The sequence below is a fragment of the Opisthocomus hoazin genome, chromosome 8 (assembly GCF_030867145.1).
Source record: "Opisthocomus hoazin isolate bOpiHoa1 chromosome 8, bOpiHoa1.hap1, whole genome shotgun sequence".
Taxonomy (NCBI): domain Eukaryota; kingdom Metazoa; phylum Chordata; class Aves; order Opisthocomiformes; family Opisthocomidae; genus Opisthocomus; species Opisthocomus hoazin.
This window is the reverse complement of record NC_134421.1, coordinates 15,623,413-15,650,264: the sequence shown is the minus strand read 5'-3', so window position 1 is coordinate 15,650,264 and position 26,852 is coordinate 15,623,413. Positions and strand designations below refer to the sequence as shown.

Sequence of the window (26,852 nt, the reverse complement as noted above, 5' to 3'; positions counted from 1 at the left end):
CTCTTCAGCTCTGGTTAAATCAGGAGCAGAAGAAATATCACTGAGCGAACAGAGTACCTCAGAAACTGTTTGTGGTCCAGGTGAAGCCCCAAGAGCAGAGGATTGAAGCCAGATCCAGGGTCACCCAGCTGCACTACCAAGCCTTGCTGTCCCCAGAGGCTGCCCAGCTGCTGATCCACCTCTTGCCACTCATTCTTGTAGGTATCAAAGGAGGAAAAACAGTCCTTGTTCTGCAGAACCCCTAGACACCCTCAAAGCTGTGCAGCTGATCTTGGCTGTAGAACCGAGACACACTGGACACACTGGGTGTGGGCTGAAGAACAAGGGGATGGGGAAGGAATTATCCAGGAAAGTTCAGTGCCTGGCTCTTCCACCTAGCCTGGACACACTGAGGGGGGGGACGACAGGGACAGAGGTGGGGGGCTGAGGAACAAGGGGATGGGGGCAAAACGCTCTATCACAATAAGCTATAGGATATATATGTCTTTTGTCTGCCTCCATGCTCTCTTTGTGGCAAATATGATTCACTCCGAGTGAAAGGATTCCTTTGGAAAAAGTTACCCAATTACTACATGGCTCAACTGTAATTACACTGAAAGAGGAGGGAAAAAATTCAGGCAGTGGGCCAAGCCTGCGGCTTAAAGCTCTCCTTGTCTTGCATATTTGTCTCTAAATCACAAGACGCTTCGCGATTTCCTTAAGAGGCCCAGAATTGAAACTCACTGAAACACTTTCTTCTCTTTCTATGAGGCCCATCTGTTCCCCATGTCCTGAGGACGTGATAGTCCTCATCCAGAGGACCTCATGCCAAGCAGAACCCCAGAAGCTGTCACTCCTGGGTGTTTCCAGTTGGTGCCATCAATGTCAGCAGAGGTAGCAGGGAGGACCTCCTGCCTGCTGGAGCTGGGGATGACATTGCAGGCTCCAGCCTTTGCCCAGGTTTGTGATCACCCTGTGACACAAGGGGGTTGGAGTAAAGGCCAAAGTGGGCTTCTTTGCTCTTACATGTCCGCTCCCTCTTTCTCCCTCTTGAAACCTGCCTCAGGGTTTGGTGCTTGAGCCTGATCCCTTCCATGGTGTGCAGTACAAGGAAAAGTGCTCCATACCAGCGGGAGAAAAGTAACTAGAGCCAGCTTTCTCTGCCCAGGAGATGTGTGTAATTAAATCAATTCCTTTGAAATCCACGATTTTGTGAGACCGAACCCCTGCAAAGGACCGCAGATATCTCTCCAAGGAGATGAGCTGCTGCTGGAGCCATGATCTAGCAGGTTGCAAGGGCTGGACTAGGAGGGACTGCTCCCTTGCAAGAAATGTTGGACAGGGAAGGCAAATGTGGAGATCTTTGCTCACTGAAGGCTGGAGATGGGGGAGGCCATTTAAAAGGTCAGGGGTAGGCTCTGTGTTTCATGCATTTCTGGCAGCTGGGCACTGTAACCCAGCCTTAGTAGCCACCAGCTCCTTGAGCCATACTTGTCCAGGTACCTTCCTCCAGATGCTGCTGGAAAGACTAAAGGCCAACTCATGGATAAAAGGCGATAATGAGGCAGGGGATACCGTCCCAGAGGAGATGCTGGAAGGGCTATTCACATCAAGGAAATTCATCCTTCTTGTGTTTGTCTAATGGAAGTCCAGGTGTCTTTACTGGCTTTCAAGAAGCCTTCAATTAAATGGCATAAGCATTACAGGCGAATACCACAGGCAAGAAGGCCTTGGAGTGTCCCACTGCCTGTAGGCCATGGGCTATCTCCTTCAGTACAATGCCATGTGTCCCTTCTTACGTCTGGGTTGGAACCACCATAATGAGGTGACAAAATCTAAAGCTCCAGCATCAGTGTCCTCGCAAGGTATGGCTGAATTCAGAGGAAGGAAGGTCCCTGCTCACCCTGATGGCACACCAGACAGGGATAGTGTCCCCAGCTGCAATGACACCTGCTCCACCGCACTGAAGATCCAGAGGTGCTTGGCCATTATTTTCAGGAGAAATGTGGTGTAGGAAGAGCCACTGTGGGTTGAGAAGGGCAGAGCCAGGCTGGTTATAGCTGGTAGTCCTCACCTCCCGTTGTCTCACTCTTTATCAGTGTCCGACAGGTCAGACAGCTAGGGGATATGCCAGCAGGTTATCAGCCCATCCGATCTGCGAAGGATGGAGATGAGGAAGATGTGGACAGATCACAGCAGACCTTGGTGGCATGGGCTTATCCTGCTGTGTGGGAACTCAGCAATGGGATAGGTCCCTTTTCCTCCACCCTTCTGGCCAGGCTCTTGCTCACCAGGAGAACTCTCCTGCCACACAAGGCAAATCCTTACTTTGTATTAAAGGGACAGACGCTGATCTGCATCATATCTTGGGAAGCAAAAGATCTTCTTTGCCCAAGCCAAAGGGATTGAGTGGACCTAGCCAAAGGGATTGAGTGGACCTGATGGTGTTGCCACAAACAGTGCCCTTGGCCATGCTGAACTGTTGGCCAGAGGGAGCCCTAAGTGTGGAGAAGGGAGTCATGTCTGTGGGATATTACTTCAGCAGTGCCTCATCTCTGGTTATGAGGGTGAGGCAGGTGGTGTTTGCATCAGCATCTGCATTCTCCAGACCGAGGTTGTGTGTCCTGGACAGGATGGAGCCAGGAGAAGCAGGTGTAGGAGAGCCAGCTGCCATGGCAGGGGCAGACGGAATTTGCAGCCAGAAATCACAGCAAAGACCCCACCAAGCAAGTCCTATGCAAGAGGTTAGGCATCCCACTCAGGTGGTGACCCTGGGCAGTCCCTGTGGCCCATGCTTCAGAGACAACCTAGCTCCTGGTAGCAACTCGCTGACCTCTCTCTGGCCTTTCCTTGCACAATGTCCCTGTCTGCTCACTCCTCCTTGGAAAGTGCAAATTGCCCTTGTACAGTGAGCAATCCTAGACAGTCCTCAAAGAACTGTTGCTGCCTTTGGGGTCTGAGCTCATCCCCCGATGCTGGCTGTGATCCATCATTCCCACAGAAGACACCAGACACCACCATCTGTTGCTAGCGCTGCCCATGGTGTTCATTGTAGCTCTTCTACCAGAGCCTCAGCCTTCTTTCTGCGCTGTCCTTGACATCCAAAGAGCCCGTGCTGATCTCTCCATGCTGAGATGGCATTGTTTCTTGAGCTCCCAGCTTTCCTCGTGGACATCCCCACCCCTCCTAGCCTCCAAGCTGTAATTCAGCTTGGGTTGAAGAGGGAAACGTGATTGCTAAGGGTGAGTTTCATAACTGTGAGTAGCTTTGATTAAGGCCCTGCCTTCTGGTCTTGCTGATAGGCATTGGTATACCTTAGTGTACCCGGACTGGTCCTGCATGCTGAGGGCTGGAGTCCAGCTACTGCACGCTATGGGGTTGAGTTGAACTGCTGGGCTGAGCTGTTGGGTGGCTCTAACCAAGGTGGTTTGTCAGCCATCAGAGAAATAGCCCAGTCAGGCAAGCATCTGAAGCAGAAGAGGGAAGATCTGCCCCCAGATCTGCTTGTGAGGGATGCAGTGACAGACAGGGCATTGCCAGTCATGACCTTGGAGGACGGGGAGAGGGCCTGGCTGACAAGCCCGTGGACTACGTGACCAAAGTCCACCTGTACACATTGCTCTCCAGCTGGCAAAAGACTGTTTCACTTGCAATTACTCCTTCAGGGATTTGCAACATCTTTCCACTGGGAAAGCGTCTTTGTACCTGTTCAGCCACTTTGTGTGATGTGGGCTGTGGTATTTTAAATTCAGGATTAGGTGTGCTAAACTCAGATTTATTATCTCGCGGACACAGAACCTCACATCAGGAATGAGCCACAGCAGGATCTTCCAAGCTTCGCCTGCTGAAACATTTCCAGCCACCTCCAATTTCCTGGATTAGGAGCCGTCTGCGAGTCTCCGGTTCCTGCTGACTCCAGAATCTCTGCTTTCATTAAATCAGTATGGAAATATGTTCCCCAGTGGTGAAGATAATCCTACAAATGTTATCAAAGGGTACCTGGACAAGATAATTTATTTGGGTGAACCTGCAATTACAGCTTGGGGAAGAGGGAATGACTCCTGCTCACGCTAAGGACACCAAGACGTGTTAGACAGACTGCAAAGTGCGCCCCGGGAGCTCCCCAAATCCATGCTCCCCACCTCCTCCCCCGCACCTCTGTCTGCTCACATTGGGCTTCATCTTGCCTCTGGGGTGTAAATTGTCCCCAGGCACAGCGGGGAAGGGAGCACGCCTACTCTGCCAGCCGGGGTGGCATCCCTGCGGCTGCGGGACGGGCACAGCACCCTGGCCAGGATGGCAGGGACGGAGCTCGGTGCTGGGTCATGGCTGTGGGCAGCATGGATCAGCCTGTGCCAGCCCGTGGAGATGGTTGGTCCAAGGCATTCGAGCACCCTTCTAGCATGCAAGAACAGCAAGAAACCACCAACTGATCTGGGTTAGCTCCTCTGCCTGAGTGACAGATACCTCGCATGACGGTGCTAGAAATACTGACAGCACAGCAAAAAAGCACCAAGCTTTCGATTAATTTGGGCGTGAAGGATCCTGATGGTGAGGCTGGAGCAGTGGAATTAGCAGATCTTTAATCCCAGCCAGGCGGTGACTGGTCTGGAAGGCTTCAGGCCATTTGCATTTCAGTTCAAGGGCACTTGGCCCAGGGCGGCACAGCAAAGGCAAATAAAGGAGGGGCAGCCTCATGCTTTAGGAAAGCACCTTCTTGGTTTTGACACGGAGAGGGTTGCTCGCAATGGCGCAGCCCAGACTGGGTGGTTGCTGCACGTTGAGGATTTCCAAGAGCTGCAAATGCAGGTTAAGAAAAGCCTTGCAGCAGGTTGGGCAATGGCTGCTGAGCCAGAAGGGGCCAGCGGACCGAGGAGAGCTGGAAGGTGAACGGGGCAAGGCTGAAGTTCTCCTGCAGGCAAAGTACAATTAGGGACCTCGTACAACTCTGCCATGCAGTTTGAAACAGATAATATTTTTCTCATTTAAAGAAAATGGGAAATCAGCTTCTGATGATGTGAATTTCCAATTTTCTTTAAATAAATCAAGTTGAAGAAATAGAAAGAAAGGAAAAGGTAGAAGTGAAAATAAGTCGGGGTGCAGCATGCGTTGTTCAGGCTGTGCAGGCACTGCAGGCAAGACTTTAAACCTGACTTTTAAGAAATGACATGTTTCGAAAGCAGAGCTACAAGCTCAGAAAATGCTGACTATAGAGGGGAAAACATTGCCACCGCTTGTCTGGATGTTGGCTAATGACTTCCAGAGGGCCTGCAACATAAGCCCAGTGCCACCGCTGCAGGAGAGAAAGGGAATGTTGTGCTAAAATATGATGCTAAGGAATATTCCTGGGCTGCCGGTTAGTGCTGGGAGTTCAAAGACAAGGAAATGCAGCTCCATGCAGTAGGGTCAGACGTTTTGGCACTGATGTGCTGAAGCAGGAGAGCTGCAGGCTATCGACTGATTGTGACCACCAGCTCTGCACTGCCATAATACCCAAATTGGTGTCCTTGCAGTGCCTTAGAAACCTGCCATCTATTGAGCCTATTTCAAGCCTAGAAATGACCTGCTGAGGCATATTCCCTGTCTCGGGTTGTCTGTTAAAGTGACTTTTGAGGTCCTCTGGGCAGAGGTTTGTTTGCTATACTTAATATGCAAACTGTAAGTGGATGCTGTGTTTGAACATGTTACAGCAACTCAGATGCTGGTTTCAGCTCTGCTCTTCCAAGAAACAGTGCACGGGAGAAGTATGCTCATGGAATACAGGCACGTTCTCCTGCAACACCCTTGAGACCGAAACTCAGTCATATGCCATTTTGCAGTGAGTTATGTGTGTGTAAAAAGCAGTCTGGAATGATAATCCTAAAGAAAAGGGTTGCCTTGACTAGGCTTTGCTGGAAGGAGACAAAGAAGCCTGAAAACACCCTTTTTTTGTGCATGCAAAGCAGTACCTAGGGTGTAGGATGTGATATTAGTCTCCACACTTGGCAGAAACAGCATCAGAGCTGCTCGGGAGGTGAGGCCGGCGGGGAGCCTGGAGCATGTCAGGTTTTTCTCACTGTGATGTACCCTGCATGGGCCACTGCATCTGCTTTGGCAAATCTGTTAATCTGCAGACAGCCCACCAGCCAGCGTTAGGGGCACATCTCGTGCTTGGAAAGCCTCCAAAGCGTGTGGCACCACAAGGCATCAGCACAGCCGGGCTGAAGCCAAGGCAGGCAAAAGGCCAGCTTGGCCTTTGTGAGGGGCAGCGGGGCCCTGCCAGGCAGCAGGAGCTGGAGAAAAGAGGATTGCCTCATGTGGACAGGCTCCTGCCCTCTCTTGGGGTCCTGCGGGTGGCACAGCTCGTCATTCCCCAACGGGGACACATCCTCCTGGCCCCAAAGTCAGTGCAGCCTGGGACTCCCCCCTGCTTCTTGACTAAGGAACCCTCAAAACTCCCTTGGGGGTTTCAGCTGCATGTGCCGTCCCTGAGTTGGTGCCCCAAACGGGTGTTACTGAGCCGTGTTAGGCAGCTGCTGCCTGCCACCCCACAGCCAGCCGGAACAATTAACTTCTCGCTAGCAAGCTGTCTGTTAACCGCCGGGATTAGCTGCTGAAATGGGAGGGTGTTTTGGCAGGGCTTGGCACTCTCCCTTCCCCGAGGCTCATACTATTTGGGGAGAGAAAGCACAGGGCGCTCCTCTCCGATGGTATCGCGGTTTGGAGGCAGTGGGAAGTGCTGGGATGCGTCATCCCCTGCGACGCTGTTGGTTCCCACCCTCTTGCAAGGGGGCTTAGGGACCCTCTGGGGCTGGTGAGCACATCCACATCTCTGCTGTGGTGAAGCTGTGTCTCTCTTTCGGGAGTTTTTGCAAGCAGATCTCTCTGAGGAAGCCTCTGGCAGCGCCATCTCTACCTCTGCCAGCAAGCACACCTATCCATCACCATGTCCCACACAAGAGCTCACTCTTCCTCATCTCTGGCTTCTCTGACTTTCTCTGCTCCCCAGGCTGAAGCACCCAGCTGATGCCAAAGCTGGGCTTTGCCTGCCTGTAGTGCTCGGGAAGAGCCGGCCTTGGGCACTCAGCACAATCCACGTGTCAGCTGTCCACACCTTATGGCAAAAGATAGGCTCCACACTTGGGATCTCATCAGTTCCTTCCTCCAGATCTGAAGCTGGGTCAAGTTCTCAACAGCAGCTGGTGGGGTGGTAATAAAGGCGCTTTCGTCAGGAGCACAACTCACTCCCCAGCACTGGCAGCACAGATGTACTCTCTCTATCTTCCACCTTGTGCTCCAGGGTTGGGCTCCTCAGCCTCTCCCAAACAAAGGACCATCTCATTTTTCTGGAAGAAAGCCAGTGAGCAGCTCACATCCCAGCAGAACTGGGTGGCTTGGAAGTGTGCTGATGCACTGAGCACCCACGTAAACAACATAGCATTGTTCTATGGGATCATAGTCTTGCTCTCGTTATGACGGACATTGAGGCTGAGCACTGACGAACTCCTGGTTTTGGCCAGAGGGGTAGATCTTGACATGCCAACTGACTGCCTGGCCATGGGCACGGCTGGGGAGCTTTTCTGTGGGACAGCGTTGAGGATTTTACAAAGCATTGTTGGCCCGTGCACTGCTGGTTGAGAGACGTTTCAGTAGGCGGTAGGGTCACAGAAGGGGCAAGGGGCTGGGTAGACATAGTATCAGCGTCTGCTTAGCCTCTTGACCGCAGGAGCCTGTTGGAAGAGGGGTGGACATTCACTCGCAGCATCTGTGCTCCAGCGATTTGGTGGCAAGTGCTGCTTGCATGAGCATGAAGCCTGCTCTTCTCTCCCAGCACGGAAGGGAGAGTCCATCAGCCAGCCAGGTATTTTCGGATGTACCCTATATACCTCACAGGTAGCCAGCCTGCGGGGCGTGCATCGTGCGGTGGGTCAGTACTGTCGGTTCAGCCCATGGCAGGTTCACCAGGTACACTGTGAGGCCAAGGGCCATTGCACCGGTGGGAGGCTCAGCCTTTGCACCCCGGGGTGCTGATCCCTGAGACTCCCCCAGAGCTGGGAAAGGCATTAATGCATTTAGCTTCTCTCTTGGCAAAAGCAAAGTGAATGGCTGCAAGGGAGTGCAGCCCTGAAGGGACGGGCAGAAGGCACGGACTGAGGATGGAGGAAGGCGCTGGGCACATCCCCGTGGGCAAGACGGGACAGAAGCATCAAGGAGCAGAAGTGGGACCCCTGCGAAGTTCCCTCCAGTACAGAGAGGCATTTATCATTTCCCCATGGCTCCAGCTACTGATGGCGGTTGCCCAACAGGGTTACTAAACCTGCCTGACTTCCCCTCCCACCCCAGATCCCGAGGAGGTGACAATGACAGACCACACTGACCTGGTTCGCGTGGCGTCCCCTGCGCCCCTGGCTCCGGAGGGCTTGTTCATGCCTGTTCACCATTGCCCCGGAGGTCCACAGCCTTAAGGCCTACAGTCTAAGGGTTTTCTCATGCAGGATGGATTAGCTTCAAAAACCCTGGACATCTGAGAGGTACTGGCCTCCAGGCCCTCGGGCATTTGTTCCAGAAGCAGGTGACAGCTGGGATGTGTCATTTCCACTCCCACCAAAACAAAAGGGAAAACCAGGGAGGTTCTCCTGGCCTCTGCACTGGCTAAATTTAGTCCAGCAGGTTCAAGCTGCAATATAATGCACCTCCTCCCATTCAAAGGGAAGGTGGGGGGATGAGAGTAGTCTGCAGGTCAAGCCCATGACAAGGAGGTAACCTCAAAGGGAAATCAATGTCCCTGCAGGGTCTCCTGTTCTGTAAACTTGTTCTGACGGGGACAGGCCCTTACAGGACCAACCCTAAGCCAAGCTCTGGGCGAGGTGTCCCCCAACACAGGCAGGCTGAGCATCCTGGGCTTGTTTCACGGGTGGCTCTGCCACCCGTGAGCTCCTGGAAGGAGCAACCCAAGGAGCTCTGCTGGGTGCAGATGTTGGGCTGGAGCAGCGTGAGCATGGTGTTGGGCAGCTCCAAGAAAAGGCCACATCTTTTGAGCTCAGTTTTGGCACCTCGTGGGGTGCCTGCCAGCCCAGGGGCACATGGAGAGGTCCAGAAATGGAGGCCTCCCTGCACACCCCTTGGCGAGTGCCAAGCTGGTGTCTGTTCAGCATAAGAACGGTCGGGGCGGGAAGTCTCCCTGGGCAAGCAGGCATCAGCCGTGACTTTCCTGGAGAGAAATGAGCAGGGGGCAAAAGGCTCAGCTCCCTCAAATGCAACCCTTCTTAACAATAACACTGTCAGCAAGGACTTGTGCTGCATGGCAGTGCTCCCCATGGCCCTCGGGGACTTCTCTTAGCCCTGATGAGACGCAGGGAGACGTGCCATTCTGACAGTCCTTCCCGCTTTGGAAACAAAGGCGTTTGTCTCTGTTTGTGGTGGCCTGTTTATTTGGGGGAAAGGGAAGGAAAAACAGTAGAGAGCAGAACAGGGCCTTGCCCCATGTGGTGCTTTATTCGGTTGCCTTGGGCAGGGAATGTTTTACCTGCTGAGCAAGTCAGGAGGACCTGCACCCACGAGCAGGGATGAGCAGTGCAGGAGGCAAAGCAGGGGCTGGGAGAAAGACCCATCGGGGCTGGTGGGGCAGGGTGGCTGGGGGCCAGCCCTACAAGTGGACAGGACCACCTCTCCAGCTGTGAAGGTTTGAGTCCAAGGAGGGTGGCCAAAACCACAAGCAGCTTGCCAAAAACTGTGAAGGTGCTCAGCCTTCCCTAGCTGGCTCCCCACTGACTGTAAGAAGTTACCTGACTTGGCCAAGGTGCCCACCCCACCTTCCCTAGGGTCTAGCCCTCTCTCCAATTGGCCAGGCACTCTCTTGGCTTGGATGCCAGAGAGAAACCAGAGCTGCTGCTTCCCCTCTCCTTCTCCTCCTCCTGTTGTGCTGAAGGCTGTGGTGGGACGACTGCCCGCCTCACCTCCCCACGGTGCTCAACACTCCCAGCTGGTGGGCGAAGGTACTTGAGGACTTGCTCGACAGGTAAAACCTTCCCTCCCTGTGAAGTCTCTACCTGCGTTTATGACTGCCTGCCTCTGAGCCAAGGATGCCTTTTTGGCAGCTCCAGGAGTGGGCTCGGCTGGGTGCGGAGCACTGTTTTTCTCTGGGATTTTATTACTTGCTTCGTTTCTCAGGGTGTCTCAGTTGGACTTCCTCTAAACTCTCCATCGCTTCATCACTATCTGCTCTCTTCCTTCTCCCAGCCCTGCACGGACCCCATGTGTGGCATGGAAACCACAGATGACACCTGGCATCTCCCAGAAATCTCTCTGGCCAAAACACCTGATACTGAGCTGCGCTACCACCTCCACGTAGAGCAAGCCATGCAGCATCCTAGTGACATGACCGGTGGGCTGGGGAGTAGATGGGGGCTCATGCAGGGCCTCTGCTGCTGCTGTGCTCCCATCTCCTCCTACTCTCTGGCTGTGCTGGGAGCCTGTCACACCAGTGCCAACACCATCTCTTGATGGGCAACGGGGCTGAGCCCCCTGCCCTGGCACAGGGCCACCTAGCCACATGTCCTGGGCTACCTGTTCTCTGTCCCTCTGCCTTGGGATTACTGCTTGCCTGCAGAAAGCCCTCAGGGCAAGGGAGCGGGCGGACCTCCCTGGGCCCAGGCAGGACCCTCCAAAGAGCACCACCAAGGCCAGTGTGTCTGTCCTTGCTGCTCAGACCCTCCAAGCACAGCCTTGGCGCTGAATCAGAGAGAAAAGGAGCAGAGAGCCCAGGGCTGATGACGTTCATTCCCAGATGTCTGGGGCAGCCCTCTGTCAGGGCAGGATGCTGTGCTGCAGGGATCTGGTCTCACCAAACACCAGTCTTCATCTCTTCTTGTGTTGTGCATTGTCCATCAGGCTGAGGCTTCCAGAAAAACACCTCCTCAGGTTCCCAAGACTGGCCAGAGAAACCCTGTGACCTGAGCCTGGACTGAGAGGATCTCAAGTACTGCAAACTGCTAAAGAATTTGCAAAGACACAAGAGGAGATCAACCGACAGCAGCTTTTCTTGCTTTGGAGCAACTGTGTCTTATGGGAACAGCCAACCTGTTGCTTCTTGGGCCCTGCATGTATTGTGGCCTGAGCAAGGTCAGGATCTGTGCTGGGACAAGTTCCCTCAATGCAATGGGGCTGGACGGGTCGCTTTAGGGTTGTCAAACCATTTTCCGGGGGAAGAGGCAGGCCAGATCGCCGCAATTGCTTGGTTAGGCTGAATCCAGCTGCATGGGGCGGTGGGATGCCGGAGGGGCAGCTGTCAGGCATCTCTGACCATCTGCTCCCAGAGCTCCCCAGGCCTCTTGGGCACATAAAGGGATTTGGGATGAAGACTAATCCACCTGTAAAGCTGCTAGCTGTCACGTGAAGGAGATGGCTTGCAGAAAGACTGCATCTCCCCAAAGAGCGATGTCTAACCCTGAGAAGCCATCACACCCCATGCTCTGGGACTCAGGGATGGGGGACAAAGGGAAGTGCCATTCAGTCCTGGAGAAAAAGGTCCATGGAAAAGGATAAAACCCTGTCCTCAGAATCAAGGTCTCCTCCTTCTAACCCAATAATAAGTCCCTAGTCGAGCAAGGGTAGTCCCAAAGTGTATCTGTACAGCTCTGTGGTGAAGCCCAGGGCACTGGGCCAGCTGGAGCCTTGCCAGAGGAAGCCTAACCCCTCCACACACATACCCATCCTTGGGGATCACAGCATTGCTGCGGTTTGGGTCAGCCTCAAAAATGCCAGGCTCAGCCTTCTTGAAAGCAGGCAACGTAAGTGAAGAGCGTGACTGACCAAAGCTGGTGGACTGCAGCTGCCCAGGGGATGCTCTCAAGGACCGGCCCTGGATGCTAACCGGCTCCCCACCAAGTCACCATTTACCCTTCAGAAAACCAGCGCTCTCCCGCTGTAGAAGGTCGGGCTGTGCCCAGCGCGTGTCTGCATCTCAGCTCGGCTGGAGGACAGACGGTTTTACCCCTCAGAGTGAAACTGAGACGCTGGGCTCTGCGCTGCTATTCCCAGAAGCAGAAGCGGGTGAGGATGCCTGGCTGTTCCACGAGCCAGCCATCCCTCTTGCAGGCAGGAGGGTGGCTGGTGGCTCAGACCGATACTCCCCAAGGGGAAATGGGATGCTTTCCGAGAAAGGCAGGCTCTCAGCAGTCAGCATGCCAGCAGCACTCCCTGGGCAGGGGCGAGAGCTGCTGGAGGTGGGGTGGTCTGGTGTCGCATTAATAGGGCTAAGGGATGATGATAAGCGGCAAAAGGAAAGCCCTCCTGTTGAGTCACGAGGTTCAGAGCAGACCCCCCTGCATTCTAAACTCTCTCTTAGAGGAGAGTCTAGATGCGGCTGGATCTGCTCCTAGTCCCAGACTTGGTCAACGGTTTATGTCTAAAGGGTTCAGTGTGTAGCCACTGATCAGGTTCAGCTTGCCTGCCAGAGCCCTGCCAAGGACTTTCACTGAAACAGTTTCGCAAAGTTGAAACAACGGGTAATTTATCCAAGTGACAGGTATCACAGATTGGGGATTGCCATCGGTAAATGCACTGTCTACAGAAGTTGAGCTCAAGGTAATGGTTCAGCCCTTTAGTTAATGTGTTCCCGGGGATGCGTCTGACAAAGTCAGAGGTGCGATTCTTACCAGAAAGGCGTCCCTTCCTGGGGGGAGAAGAGAGGTTCAGGCCCATCAACCAGTCCGTCAGGTGAAGTTCTCGCTTGGCTCTTCCTCCCAAAGAGAGTTTTCAAGTGCCACTTTTTATACATTTGAAAATCTTTTGGCGAGGTGGGACTAAGTCAATTATTATGTGTCGATTGGCTCTTGGCATGGAATGTCGTGTCGTCACAAGTGGGACTCAGCAGTTGGACATGCCTATGGAGCGGGCATCTTGGTAGGTGCTCAGGAGGGCCATCTGTTTTTTATCCGAAGCAACTTGGGGCTGCATAGCCTCTGCTGCGCCCCGCAGATCACCTGATTTACAGTGATGGGCTATCCCACCCTTATTTCTGTCTGATAGATAAGTGCAAGAAAATTACTCCATTTGTTAACTCTTCATCTCTTGACGCCTGAGTCCAAGCATGTATTTTGTCTTGCATTGACAAGTCCAGCAAGGCCATCAATAATACCCGGTTTGCTAGACGCTTGCTCACCCTTTTCAGGGAAGACTTGCAAATGGCTCAGAGAAGTTTGCCTCTCTGGGTTTTTTGGCCTGGTGCGGGTCTGCCCAAGGCAGAACGATACCCCTGCGTGTTTGCAGGGCTGCCCTCTGTCCTGAGTGCCCAGGACAGGGCGTCTCAGCCCAGCCGTGCAGAGCCCCAGCACCGTGCCAGGTACCCGCGGTCGGCAGGGAAGGATGAATCCCAGGGGAAGGTGGAAAGCAGGACAAGCACTACAGTTCACAGCCAAGCTTATCTTATTTTTTTAACTTTCTGGGGGTGTTTCTAAAGATGAGATACTCTTTGGTCCCTCCAAGAGGCTGAAACATGAAATGCACTGCTTTTCTTTCTTTTTTAACGTAAAGTCATTCGGTCTTCTGGGTTGTGCGCACACACTTCTGGGAACACCACGACATCCATTAAGGAGAATCACCCAGTGCTGTAATGCCACACACCAGGCCTCAGCAGCACCAGCAGATGGGAACGCAGGCTTCGGCACATGGCACAAGAGGCAGAGTCAGAGCTGGCCTGGCCAGAGGGAGAGAGGATGGTGGGTGAAGCAGGTGGTGCCTTGGGTGTGAGAATGCGGATCCTGAGACCTCTCAAGGCATCTCCTCCTCGGGGGATGTACAATACCGCACTGCTCCTGCCTTCACCGAGCTGACTGAGGAGGATGGTCAGGGCACGCCATCACTCCCCAGAGCAGTTCTGAGTGGATGTTCGGCAGAGTAAGGGCACACCATCACCCCCCAGAGCAGTTCTGAGTGGATGTTCGGCAGAGTAAGGGCACACCATCACCCCCCAGAGCAGTTCTGAGTGGATGTTCGGTAGAGTATGGGCACACCAGCCATTAGCACAGCCAGACTGGGTGCCTGAGGGAAGCCCTGCCTCTCCCCGGCACCTCGTGAAGGTGGCTCCCCAGGCTCCCACCGCTGGTAGCATCTCAACGCCGCACCAGCTGCGGGTGGACTGAGTCCCTGGCCTCCTCCATCTCCAACCAGGACAAGCACCAACAGGCCCCAGCTCCCCAGCACGCCATTGCCCAGCTGGCGTGTTCCCATTCTGTCTGCATAGGAGCAGAGAGCTCCCTCTCTGCATTGCACCAGTCGGGGTGCCAAGCCCCACTTTGCTGCCGGCCGTGCCTGAGGGCCGTCTGACCACAGCCCTGGCTCTCCCAGGGCTGGGCACGCCGTGGTGGCAGCCTCACTGGCGTGGCAGCTGCCCAGCTCCGGCGGAGCGTCTGTGGCCTCCTCCTGTCGAAACACCATCCCTTGGGGGCAAACCAGCTGGGCACCAGTGAATGAGCTGGGATGAAGGCGATGGCTGCCATTACAACAGCAAGGCTGCGTACGTGCAGCTTCCCAGCATCGTGCAACCACAGTCCCAGGTGCTCTCCTTCCCCCGCCTGGCCAGGCCTGCTTAGCTGCAGAGGAGAATGGGCCCTGCCCGGCTGTGCTGTGAAATTTGGCTGCTCACCCAGCCCTCATCGATAACTGCCCTCCACGTGGGTCTGGAAACAGGCACCCTTCGGAGGGGTTTGCAGGTGGCTCACAAGAGCCGGTTTGGTCCTTTTCCCCACCTCGCTGCTCCAGACTTCAAGTCTGATTCATAGAGATGTAAGGACCTGAAACTGCTGCTGAAGGTTTTTGTAGCCGTGCCTGAAAAGGTTGGGTCCTCCTTCACTGTGACCTGGATAGGCAAAAAAAATGTGCTGGCAAACAGAAAATGCGATTCCTGTGGTGGTGCAGCCGATGGAGCAGCAAGTAAAGCAGCAAGCAGGGCGTCTGGTATTCATCAAGGGACAATGAAGAACTGCGTAAGACAGCTATTGAAGGGAGGATGACGTGCAGACTGGAAAACATACTTCTATAGCATTGAAACTATAGAGCATAGATGGAGGGCATGGTCCCTCTAAAAGCAACTGGAAGCATGACAGAAGATGCCAAGCAACAGCGCGGCACAGAAGGAGCTGATCAAGCATGCACAAAAGGGAGCCGTGACTTGGATGCAGACTGTGGCTGTCAGCCACATTGTGTGCTGTTTGCTCTCCAGGACACAGCCTTTGCTCGCCAGCGACCGGGCTCTCCTCAGCAGAGACGCTTGCGTGATCGAGCTGCTGCCGATGGGAGCGTGGGGATGAGCTGTGATGAGAAACAGCTCTGGGGCGGAGAGCGGCAGCCGCGGGGTGGCTGGCTGCACCCGGGGTGCCAGCAGTAGTCTAGGGCCCCTGCAGTGTCGACAACGGCCAGCGAAAGAAGCTGACACCCGACGAACAGCCAAAACTGTCTGTAGTTATAAATCTGGCTTTTCAGCCCTCGGGAAGGGGGCTTGTTCAACAGCTTGGAGGAACGCAAGTTGTGAGTGTGTGAAGGGACAGGACTTCACACCCTTTTGCCAGCCAGCTGCCATTTATCAACCTGTATTTCCCGTGAGTGAGCTCGCATCAGCCAGGAGGACACCCTGGACCACCCCATCCCGCACTCCAACCTCCAGCTGTTCGCCCCTGCCTGGCACAGCCTCCTCTGTTGTGGTGAAGGCATTCCTGTCACTGAACATCAGACCGACGTGAAAATAACTGATTTTTTTGCAGGCAGCACCAGCTTACCTTGGGTTTGCGGAGCTGTGGAGCAACTCTGACACGGAACCTCCCACTCCTTCCCTTCTCCTGAAACAGACAGGCAGACAGGAGGCTCAGGCAACAGGGAAAGTGAGGTCTGCTGGAAAACAATTTCAGCTGCACTTCTTTCTATACAGTTGCATTTTTCTCACTCACCATGCCTAGTCATGAGGCCTCTAGGTATCACCCAGCTGTGTGTTAAAGGACAGGGTAACAACTGGTCTTGGTGGGCTGGGTGGTGGCGGGGACTCACAGCTCACACTCCATTTTTACAACGATCTGACAGGCAGTGGAGCCCATGGTAGTTGCAATAGAAAGGAAAAAGGAAAGAGAAAATTTGATGTGAATATTATGAAATGAAAAAGAAATCTGGTGTCAATTCACCCCAGCCGGCATAACGGGAACACAAGGCAGAAGCCTCTTCTAAATTTAATTTCAGCCTAGAAAACAACAGTCCAGGAGATGAGAGAATGAGAGCCCTAGACAGACGACTTACTAGAGATGTCTGATTTACTTATTGTTCCTGGCAGCGTATCCAAGTTCAAGAGACAAGGAGACATAGGGATGATCCTTTGCAGGTGCCTTACTCTTCTGCATTGCAGAACATTGCCAGGGCAGGAGGAGAAAATATGGGTAGTGAACAGGATGCCTCCATGTTGCTGATCTTGGAGGTTTTGCTGCCAGAAGAAGTCCCAGACTAACTCACAGACTCCTTTTCCAGGGAGTCATGTCTGTTCCTAAGTCACTGTAGGGATCAGACAGATTTTTTTGCTGCTGCTGTTTTTGTCCCCGTTGCTGGAGACCCTGTTCTGGAAAGCTTATGTCACACCCACGAGTAGCAATGGCAGAGTTTTGTATTGCATCAGCAAGCAGCACCAGGGGGTCTGCCTCAGAGCCTGACACTTTAAAGATGTGCCACACAGGACCACGTGCTACTTGCAATGACCACCCACCTCCACTCCTGGACTGACCTGAGGAACCAGTGTGCTCCAGTAGGAAGGACTGTGCTTCTGCTGCTGGGCCATTAGCAAGTGACAAGTGACCTTTGGGATGAGGAAGACCACTTCTGCAGAGAGTTCTCTTCAGCATCCTAAACATCAGGCTGCCCGAACAGATAACTGAGAAGAAAGCAGCTCAAAACCCTGCACCAACAGGTACATTTCCAGTGACATTGGCTCAAGGACATTTGGAGTTGCCCGTGGCCAAACAGGAGTTGAACACAGTGTGGGATTGCTCAATGACACAGGTCCTTTCACCCCTGAAATTGTTGCGGGAAGGCAAGTAATGAGGCTGTAGTGGATTAAAAGGCAGTGAGCATCAGGAAGCTCAGCCTCAATACAGCCTATGGTCTCCACTGGATGAGTACGTCCACCCCATCTCATGAGACGTGCCAACCTCCAGGTTACCAAGGCTGTGGCAGGCACGTGGTGTGGTGGTGCAGGCCCCCCTCACAACTGGCAATCCCAGAACCAGCCAACATTGTATTCTTGCTTACACTACAAGAATTGTTAGCTGTTTGCTTGCAGAGCTGTCAGTTGGGACAACTTGGCACTTTCCTTGTCTTTCTACAAGAGCAGTGAGTTGGGCTGATCAGGCGCTCCCAGACCTGAAACTCCTGATGCCTGGAGTTGCACCTGCCTGGTAAATGTCAGAACTGTACATTCTGCATAGCACTAGAATTGTGTAGTTGCTGTCTAAATATCAGGATCTCATCATGTGGGTTGTGACCAGGATGGAAAACTACTGACACCTAAAGTCAATCACCTTGAGACCCTATAAACAGCGGTACCAAGGAGGGCTCTTTGAGCTCTTCTGGTCCGCAATGGGCTGTGCCCAGTAACTCCCTCTGAGTGGGATGCTTCTCAGAGTATTTTGCAAACTATTTGGGCTGATCTCCTTGAGACTCAGCCTTTGCCCATTGAGATATCCTTTGATTTGAAGTGAGTATTTCACTCATCTCAAAGGAAATTTATATGATTGCATGTGTGTGTGTATCAATTCAAAACATCCTATTCTATTCCTGTGATTGTAACAGCAAATGCTTTTTAATCACTCAGTAAATGCTAAGTTAAACAGTGATTAATAGCTGCTAAATTCCTGTGATTCTCTTCCGCTCTTTAAACTGTGAACACACCCAGAATTGCTGCTAAACATATTCTTTAGACATAAACCGTTGTGGTCTAAGGCCGGTTCCGGACCTAGCTGCACCAAAGCTCCGCTCTGAGAAGGAGTTTAGGAAGCAAGGGGGTCCAGTCCAAACCTGGTGTCTCAACGAGAGGGTCTCCCTGCCCCCTTACACTTTCTTTCACTCTGTATAATTCATTTTCTATTCAAAACCCCTTTTGATTTTGTAATAATTTTCACTAATAGAGTGAACCTTGCCAACGAGCACCGCAAAATCACATTTTCTAAATTTTCAGTAAAATCTTTTCTTGCAAAACCCTTGAGTGATCATTAAAGCGACCTAACCACTCATTCGCGACACGTGGTCCCCTCGTTGAACCGGAGTGCTGAATGGGAGCATGCTGCCATTCTTCACACCTCCACCCCTAAACTTCGCAAGTGCACAAACAGGGACTGGCACCGCGCCACACTGCTCCGAGGCTTTGCTCAGCGCTAGCTGAATCAACAGCCTCCACGCATTGGGCCAGAGGAGGACACCAAGGCAGGATCGCCTCTGTTCCGGGGGGGAAAGGGCACCTTCCCAGGGCCACGTCCATTGTTGTCCTGGCAGGTGGGAAATCTCTAATCTAAGCCCACAAAGACTCAGCTTCCTCTGGCGCCTGGGCTGCAGAGAACAACGACTTCACTTGCACGCAAGCAGCTGAAGTAAAACAGTGAAGTGCACCTGAAGGAAACAGAAAACTGAATCTGAGTCGTTTCAGGTTACTTGAAACGAGCCAAGCAGAGAAGCAATTCCTTCCCCTGAATTTTAACCAGGTACCACTTTCTGTGCAGCTTCTGTGGGAGCCAGGCTAGAGGTTCAGCAAGGGCTGGTGAGCAGAAAGCCTGTCACAGGGCCTTGGGCAACCTGATGGACAACAGTGCCATTTCAGGGACAGCTTTCTCTCACCCATAGTAAGTGAAAAGAGCATTTCACTGCTCAGCAGTATCCTATTTACAGCACGGGAACTGCTATTTGCTGGAGCTGCACATCTAGGAGGCTAAATCACAAGGCAGAACAACCTGGATGGTCACAGACAGCTGCCCTGTGACCTGGGAATGTTTCTGGCATCATATCTCCCTTGTCTCCATGCTGACGGCTTACAGAGCTGACAGTGCTTTGCTGCGGTGGTATGTTGAAGCTACAAAGACCAGTTTAACTCTTTAAGTTGGTGGAGTTCTTAATGGCTTGAGCTGTTCAGTATCTCCCAGGAATTACATGAAGCACCAAAATAGCTTCTCTGCCAGAAGCGCTTCCAATGCATTATCCACACACCATTCCCAGGCAGGCAGAGTCCAACGACACAGCAGCAGGTCCTGGATGTACATTGCCATGCAAGTCTTCTGGGCTGCCTGGTGAGACTGCTGGGGTCAAAGTCTGCAGAGAAGCGAGGCAGCAAGAAGGAAGGAAAAAGTGGATAATGACATGGGGATGGCAAAGGGGTACTTGAAAGCCCATGTTATGGGGTGGAGAGGGCAATGCCTTGTGTGAGGAGCGAGGAGAGGGAAGCTGTATTGCAGAGGAAGGACTTCTACCCACATTGCTGCTTGGAGGAAGAGCAGATGCTGGCTGCCTCCCCAGGGCAGGCAGTAACAGGCTGCTGGTCCTCGCCTGCTCCTGCTCCTCCTCCTCCTCCCTGCTCCGGCTGCTGCGGGACAGGGTGGCGCCGGGGCCGCCTGCCTTGGCAAAGTGAATTCTCACATCAGGTTGGGCAAGTATTGAGCCAGTTCCTGGGATCATGATCCTTTCTTGGCTCTGGAGGCACTTTCCCATGCAGAAAAACCTCCTCTGTCCTGCCAGTTCCAACACCTTCCAGATCCTCCCAGCTCTCTTACCATGTCATGTGGCTGAACACCAACACCTTTCCAGCCAGGATGATCATTAGTTCCTCATATTAAAAGCATCTACTCACCGATTAATATCTCTGGTCCCATTTGTTGTCTTCCTGAAGTGTCGGTCACTTGACCAACTTGATAAACTTCTACGATGAAATGACTAGCGTGGCAGAGGACGAGAGCGCAGCGGACATTTTCTGCCCTAGCTTCAGTAAGGCCTTTGATGCTGTCTCCCGTAAGATCCTCACAGAGAAGCCAATGGAAGTATGGGCTGGGTGAGCGAACAGTGAGGTGGACTGAAAACTGGCTGAATGGCCAGGCCCAGAGGGTGTGATAAAGTGTAGTTAGAGGCCAGTAACTAGTGGTGGACTCCAGGGGTCAATGCTGGGTCCAACTCTGTTTAGCATCTTCATTAATGATATGGATGATGGGGCAGACTGCACTCTCAGCAAGTTTGCTGGTGACACAGAACTGGGAGGGGTGGCCGATACACCTGAGGGTCATGCTGCCACCCAGAGGGACCTTGACACGCTGGAGAAGGGCTGGCAGGAACGTCGTGAAGTTCAACAAGGAAAATTGTGAAGTCCTGCACCTGGGAAGGAATAACCCCAGGCACCAGTAAATGCTGAGGACCACCCAGCTGGAAAGCAGAGTGGCAGAACAGGGCCTGGTGTCCTGTCGGACACCAAGTTGAACATGAACCAGCAACGTGCCCTTGCAGCAAAGGACGCTAACAGTATCGTGGGCTGCTTCGGGACAACTGTTGCCAGCAGGTTGAGGCAGGACTGTGCCTAGTTCTGGGCACCCCAGTACAAGAGAGACAGGGGCATACCTGAGGGAGGCCAGGGAAGGGTCACAAAGATGTTTAAGAGACTGGAGCATCTCTTCCACAAGGAAAAGCTGAGAGAGTTGGGACCATTCAGCCTGGAGAAGAGAAGGTTCAGCAGGGACCTTATCAATGTGTATAAATACCTGCAGGGAGAGTGCAAAGAAGACAGAGCCAGGCTCTTCTCAGTGGCTCCCAGCAGCAGGACCAGAGGCAATGGGCACAAATTGAAACGTGGGAGGTTCCCTCTGAATGTCAGGAAACACTTCTTTACTGTGAGGGTGACTTAGCACTGGCCCAGCTGCCCAGAGAGGCTGTGGAGTCTCTATCCTTGGAGACAGTCAAAAGCCATCTGGGCATGGTCCTGAGCTGCTGGCGCAGGGAGCACTGCTTGAGCAGGATGGTTGGACCAGATGGCTTCCAGACATCCCTCCCAGCCTCAGCCATTCTGTGAAAGGGAAGAGAGTAGCATGCTTGAGAGGGAACATAGGAAGCACCTGTTAACATGCTGATCCCAGGAAAATAGGAGCACGGTGAAGAACATTTCGAACTAGGGGACATGGGGTTGCCAAAGCCTCAGCGCCCTAGAAGCCAGGCCACTGAGAGCAGTCTAGCCACAGGTCACAAAGCAGTAGAGGAAAGCAGCAGAGGAAAGCAGCAGATGGCCACGGAGGAGCACACACAGGTTACCTGCCATCAAATCATGAACACTGCAAACAAATGGCAGCAGTATAGCTTGGTTCCCTCTGGCTCAAGGGATAGTTTCCTATGGAAGCAGGCTCACCTAGTCACATATCCAACCATTTTCCTCATTGCCCCAAGCTCCCAAGAGCCCAGGGAGACTTCTCGCAGCTCTCTGCCCCCTCCACCCATCCGTGCCTAAGGATGGCTGGAGTCCAGGAAGCAAGATGAAGCTGCCTCTCCCCCAGCCAGGGGAACACAGGCATCCCTAGCCTCTCCCCTGGGCCTTGCCCAGCGCAGGCGATGCTCAGCAGGCTGCTGCTTGCATCATCCAGCCAGCGGTTGCCACAGTAACCACACTTAGAGATGAAGGATGTGAGGTTCCTGGGGTAATGGAACGACCGCCACCCGCCTGGGTGTTGTCTCTGTTGCACGGCAGGAAAGGACGATGCTGTTTTCTGAAGGTGAGCAAATAAATACCCTTCCTTACACTACACCAAGCCAGGCTTCCCATCCGCTCCACCTTCCCATGCGCTGCCACAGCTCCACTCTCCACAGCCCTGTGCTCCCTGGCAACAGCACTGCTTGCTGGAACACTCAACCCAAGACGAAAAAGTCCTTTAAACAAGAAGATATCATCCCACCCAGGCAGGAGCCATCACTTTTTTTCCAGTTTCAACAGCAGATGTGCTTTGCAGCCCCGCCAGACCCACCCTGGAGGAAACCAAAGCCTGACCCCTAGGAGGATCACCAACCCCTTCATGCCAGTGGTTGAATGGATGTCCAAAAGGCTTGGATGGAGGACTCCCCATCCCTGAGGGACCCTTCCAGTCTAGTTTTCTCGTGAGATCTGCTCACGCTCACCTCCATTACACACAGGAGCGATAGTGGCAGAAGAAAGCCACACAAAATCGAAGCCAGGCAGACCTGATGGACCCCTATAGTGCTGCTCTCATTCCCATTCAAAGCAAAAGCAGCCCCATGGCTGGAGAAAGCACTTCTCCCTCTGCTTCCGTTGCTGGGGAGAGGAAGCATCCACAGAATGCAGGTCACCCCTGCCTGGTGCCCTCAGCTACATGAGGAACCAAGGGAAGACTAGGTAAAGCCTATTCCCCTTCTGCTCCAAGTCCACCTCTGCTAACAAAGCCCTCAGGGAGAGGTGCACCAGATCAAAAGAAGTTGTATGGTCATAAGAGACAGGGATCAGCGATCGCCTCTGCTGAACTCTGTTTTCAGCAGCAGCCGCGTGAAAAAGAAAACCTACTCTGCAGGCTCACCATTTGGGATCCAAAGGGCAAACTCCAAAGTCGCTTTGGAGAGGGCCCAAACGCAGGCTGTTATGATCCAATGAGCTACTGAATTCCCTTCTGTTTCCTGGTGTGCTAGCCTGGGAGATGACAGCCTCCAAACCCCCGCCTGCTGGCTGGGAGGGCTGGAAAGAACAGAGAGAACAAGGCAGAGAGCACGAGAAGGACTCGCCCCCAAAGCACCCTAGAAGAAAAGGGGGCAACTGCTAGGGATGCTCCTGCTGTGCACCATCTCCTCTGTACACACACACATAACCAACTCAACCTATGCAGTTTGCAGCCGTACTGAGCATTCCCAGCTGTGGCCCCAAGTCACACCAACAGCGCTCCGAGTTTCAGCTGGATACAAGAACTGAGAGCTCTGAAAAATAAATCAGGATCTGCGTATCTCTAGTTAGGCAGCTGTAGTTAGCAGACACATTAGGTCTTGATCTTGCCTCTGCCTGATGATGCAAGTGTTGGTCAGGCGCTCGTTAAGGGAGTACCAGTCGTCTGGTTTTCTAACTGGAGAGGGGACGGACGAAAGGGAGAGAGAGACACATAGAAAGGGGACCGATTAAGATGACAGGCAGTCTTTAGAGAGCTCTTTAGATGTTCTTTTGTTTTGGAGGGCCATTTCCTAAGTTATGGGGTGGGGGGAAGACACTCAACACCTGGAATTATCCTAGGATCAGTAAGTTGCATCTAATTCTGCCACATGAGCTGACGGAGCATGAACTTACACTGAGGCTGGTTATTCAGCTGAACAGCTCATCCCTCAAGTGGAAGATGTGATGCTTGGTTACCACCAACAGCTGTTAAATCACAGAATCACAGAATGGTAGGGGTTGGAAGGGACCTCTGTGGGTCATCTAGTCCAACTCCTCTGCCGAAGCAGGGTCGCCTACAGCAGGCTGCACAGGACCTTGTCCAGGTGGGTCTTGAATATCTCCAGAGAAGGAGACTCCTCCCATATGAGGAAGGGAGGCAAAGTACCTTCAAGTGGTTCCGAATGCTTTTCTCACCTAATCTGTTTTCTCCCTCCGGCCTGGGATCACAGCCAAGCTCAGGGAGAAGATGCAGGACAAGGCAAGCTACAGTCCGGTGAAGGTCACCTCCAGGGGTACAGTGACACCCACCTCCCCTTCACTGAAAGCTCAGCACGTTCAAGAAGGGTCACAGCAAAACCTTACCTGGGCAGTTCCCAGCCCTCTGGAAGCTAGATGCGGGTGACAGGCTGCACCTCGCACCTACCGCCAAGCAGGGCAGGACACCGCTGCGTCGGGATCCACCTGACTAGCAGCAGGCAGACCTCAGGCGCAGCACAAGAACTCGCCGCTCCCCAGCGAGGAATCGCCTGTGCTGCGAGATACAAAGGCAGCTGCCAGAGATCGCATCGCTCACTGCTCCGACTCACCTGGCCGGACCCCGCACCCTACGCCATCACCCCATCGGCCACCTCCACCCTCAATGCCAGTTCTGAGACCCTGGTAACAGACAGCAGCAAACGGCAGCACGCAGACACGGCCCACAAGACATTGTCCACCTCTCTCTTGTGTACCCAGCAGCACCCCCTTGAGTGAGCAAAGGTCTTGCCACGTTCTCATCTTTGAGGGCTCAAAGACAGATACCCAGGCCATTCTCATCTTGATGGGACCACAGGCAAAAAAGGGAGGCCGTTTCCAGCCTACGCTCACACTTTATTATATACAGAGACACGGTGAGTGTAAGAACATCAACATGAGACGTGGACAGTAAGGGAGGCCCAAAGGCGCTGCCCCCTGTCCCCTTGGTGCAACCAGTCAGCATAGTTTATACAAATAATACAGTATTTGACCAATAAATAAGTTTCATAAATAAGATCAAGAAATTAAAAAACGTAGAAAGACAAAGCAGCAAGGAATGATTTTGAGGGCTGCGACACATTCACAGCAGCAACAACACCACCAACACCTCACCCGCACACCAGCGGCTGGAGCACAGACCCCCATCAGCCCTTTTCTCTCACCGTACTATGGCAAAACCCACTGAGGAGGGGGAACCGGGGAGAGTCGTACAGTTCACTACCGCTGTGCTGTCACGGTCTCGGAGCCCTCTCTCCTTCACAAGCCTCCTTCAGAAAGGGCGCTTTAAAACAAGGTACAACTGCAGAGCCACCGCACGCACTCACAGCTTGTCTGTTTGGCACAAAACCCCTTGAACCAGCCTCTTCTGTTTCTGTAGCCCTTCAGATGGACACTGGCACCGTTATTAACCGAGTCGGGGCAGGGGGAGGTGGGGGAGACATCTCTAAGGAACGGGGCAGAGAAGAGATGAGGCGATGCTCCCTTTCCCTTGTGGGAGGCAGCGATGCTCTCCTTCACCGCTCCGGAGCTCCGGCACGCTCCTTCTGCACGCCCTGGCACCGACGGAGACCAGGCTGGTGGCAACACCAGCCCGTTCCCTGGCGAGGAGAGGGTCACGACAAAGACTGCAGGGATGCAGCTCAAAAGTGGAGAGTTACGAGCGAAGGGACAGCAGTAAAAGGCTGCCACTGGGGACCGAAGAGAAAAATAAAGACAGCCGGTCCCTAACCCCTGCAGGGGGAGAGGCCACACAGACACACTGATTTGACCCCCCCGTAAGCCTCAAGGCCTCCAGCTCTCTTCCAGAGTCACTGGCAGATGAGGGAGAGAAGGACTCGGTCCATCACGGATAGCTCTCAGCAGAAAGGAGGGAACTTGAACCCTGCCCCCTCCTACCAACCCCCCTCATTTTGCCCCCAGAGAAGGGCGCCGGAATGTGAAGAAACCAGGATTCGAGGGAATAGGGCAGTGAGAGAGAAATGGGAACCGATGGGAGATCTGGGATGGGGAAGCTGACCCCTCTGCCCTCACGCGTGCGGCCTGCTACTCATCCAGGCCCGGTATCAAGTCCGCGATGCTGTCCACATAGTAATTGGGCACCAGATCCCGGGCAGCGGCGCTGTCGCTGGCCATGTAGGCCTGCGCCTCCTCCAGGCGGGAGACACCCGTCAGGGTGAGGATGGTGGAGAGGCCGCAGTTCTTGCCGAAGAGGATGTCCGTCTCCAGGCGGTCTCCCACCATCAGGGTGCGGGACGGGTCGACGCCGAAGCGCTCCACGATGCAGTCGAACATGTAGGTGTTGGGCTTCCCCACCACCAGCGCCTTGCGGCCCGAAGCGGTTTCCACGGCGGCTGTGAGGCTGCCCGTCCCTGGAGGAAAATTAGGGGGGGGAAGGAGGAGAAAATGAAGCAGCCGCGGGGTAACGGGGTGCCGCAGCTCCGCAAAGCGGGGTGCTGGCGCCACGGCCTCGGGAACCGCCGCGGCTTGGGATGGCGACCTCCAGCCGAAGCCACCCCCCATCCCCTACCCGGGGGCCCGCGGGTGAGGGGTCGGGGGGGTTCCTCGGGCTCACCGGGGGTGCGCCGGCCGTCGCTGAGCGGGTGCCAGGGGTCGGGGTCGGTGGCCACCAGCAGGCACTGCGGGTCGCGCAGGTACCCGCAGGCCTGCGCCAGCTTGGCGAAGGTGAACTGCTCGTCGTAACCCACCAGCACGGCCCGCACCGGCTCGCAGCCGCCGGCCGCCGGCTCGCCCTCCCCAGCCAGGCGCAGGCCGGCGTCGCGCACCTCGCCGCGCAGCCCCTCGCCGCCCAGCACGAAGACCCGGCCGCCGTCCCCCCCGCCGGGGAGGAGGCGCTGGCGGAGGAAGAGCGCGGAGCAGAGCGCGGAGCTGAAGACGTGCTCGGCGCGGACGCCGCGGAAGCCGAGGCGGCTGAACCGCCTCTCCAGCTCGGCGACGGAGCGCCGGCTGTTGTTGCTGACGAACAGGGCGGCCTTGCCGCTGCGCCGCAGCCGCTCCAGCAGCTCCGGGGCGCCGGGGACGGCGCGCTCGCCCGCCCACAGCACGCCGTCGCAGTCGAAGAGCAAGCCCTGCGCCGGGCCCAGCACCTCCCGCAATCCCGCGCCGCTCAGCCGCCGGCAGCTCGCCATGCCGCCGCTCCGGCACCCCGCCCGGCCGCCGGCCGCCCCGCCAATCACCCGCCCCTCCGCCAATCACCCCGCTCCTCCGCCCGACGAGGGGCGGGGAAAGCGCCGAGCGGCAGCCGCGCTGCCCTGTCGCCCTGGAGGGGAAGGGGGCGGGGAGGCCGGATCGCAAAGTGACAGCCGCGCCGCCCTGTTGGCTGCTGAGGGCGGCGGGACAGAGCCCGAGCGCGCTGGGCGATTGGCTCAAGCCGCCCTCTCCCGGCCACCGCCTCTCCCGGGTGAGCGCGCTGCGGCAGGGCGCCCCCTGCTGGCGGGCGGGGCCTGTGGGCAGC

The 26,852-nt window shown here is 54.5% G+C and overlaps 1 protein-coding gene across 1 annotated transcript; it reads right to left on the bottom strand.

The window, feature by feature from the left end:
* Positions 1–24,214: 24,214 nt before the first annotated feature.
* PDXP (pyridoxal phosphatase) lies at positions 24,215–26,552 on the bottom strand. Its single transcript, XM_075428328.1, has 2 exons — positions 25,953–26,552; positions 24,215–25,749 (listed from the first exon to the last, which is right to left on the bottom strand). Exons 1-2 carry the CDS (start codon positions 26,524–26,526, stop codon positions 25,424–25,426), a joined length of 900 nt encoding a protein of 299 aa, XP_075284443.1. The 5' UTR covers positions 26,527–26,552; the 3' UTR covers positions 24,215–25,423.
* Positions 26,553–26,852: the final 300 nt, after the last annotated feature.

Coding starts and splice junctions, on each gene's coding strand:
- PDXP (XM_075428328.1), bottom strand. CDS start 26,526: ATGGCGAGCTGCCGGCGGCTGAGCGGCGCGGGATTGCGGGAGGTGCTG. Junction 25,750..25,952: donor CGACGGCCGGCGCACCCCCG/GTGAGCCCGAGG, acceptor ATTTTCCTCCAG/GGACGGGCAGCCTCACAGCC.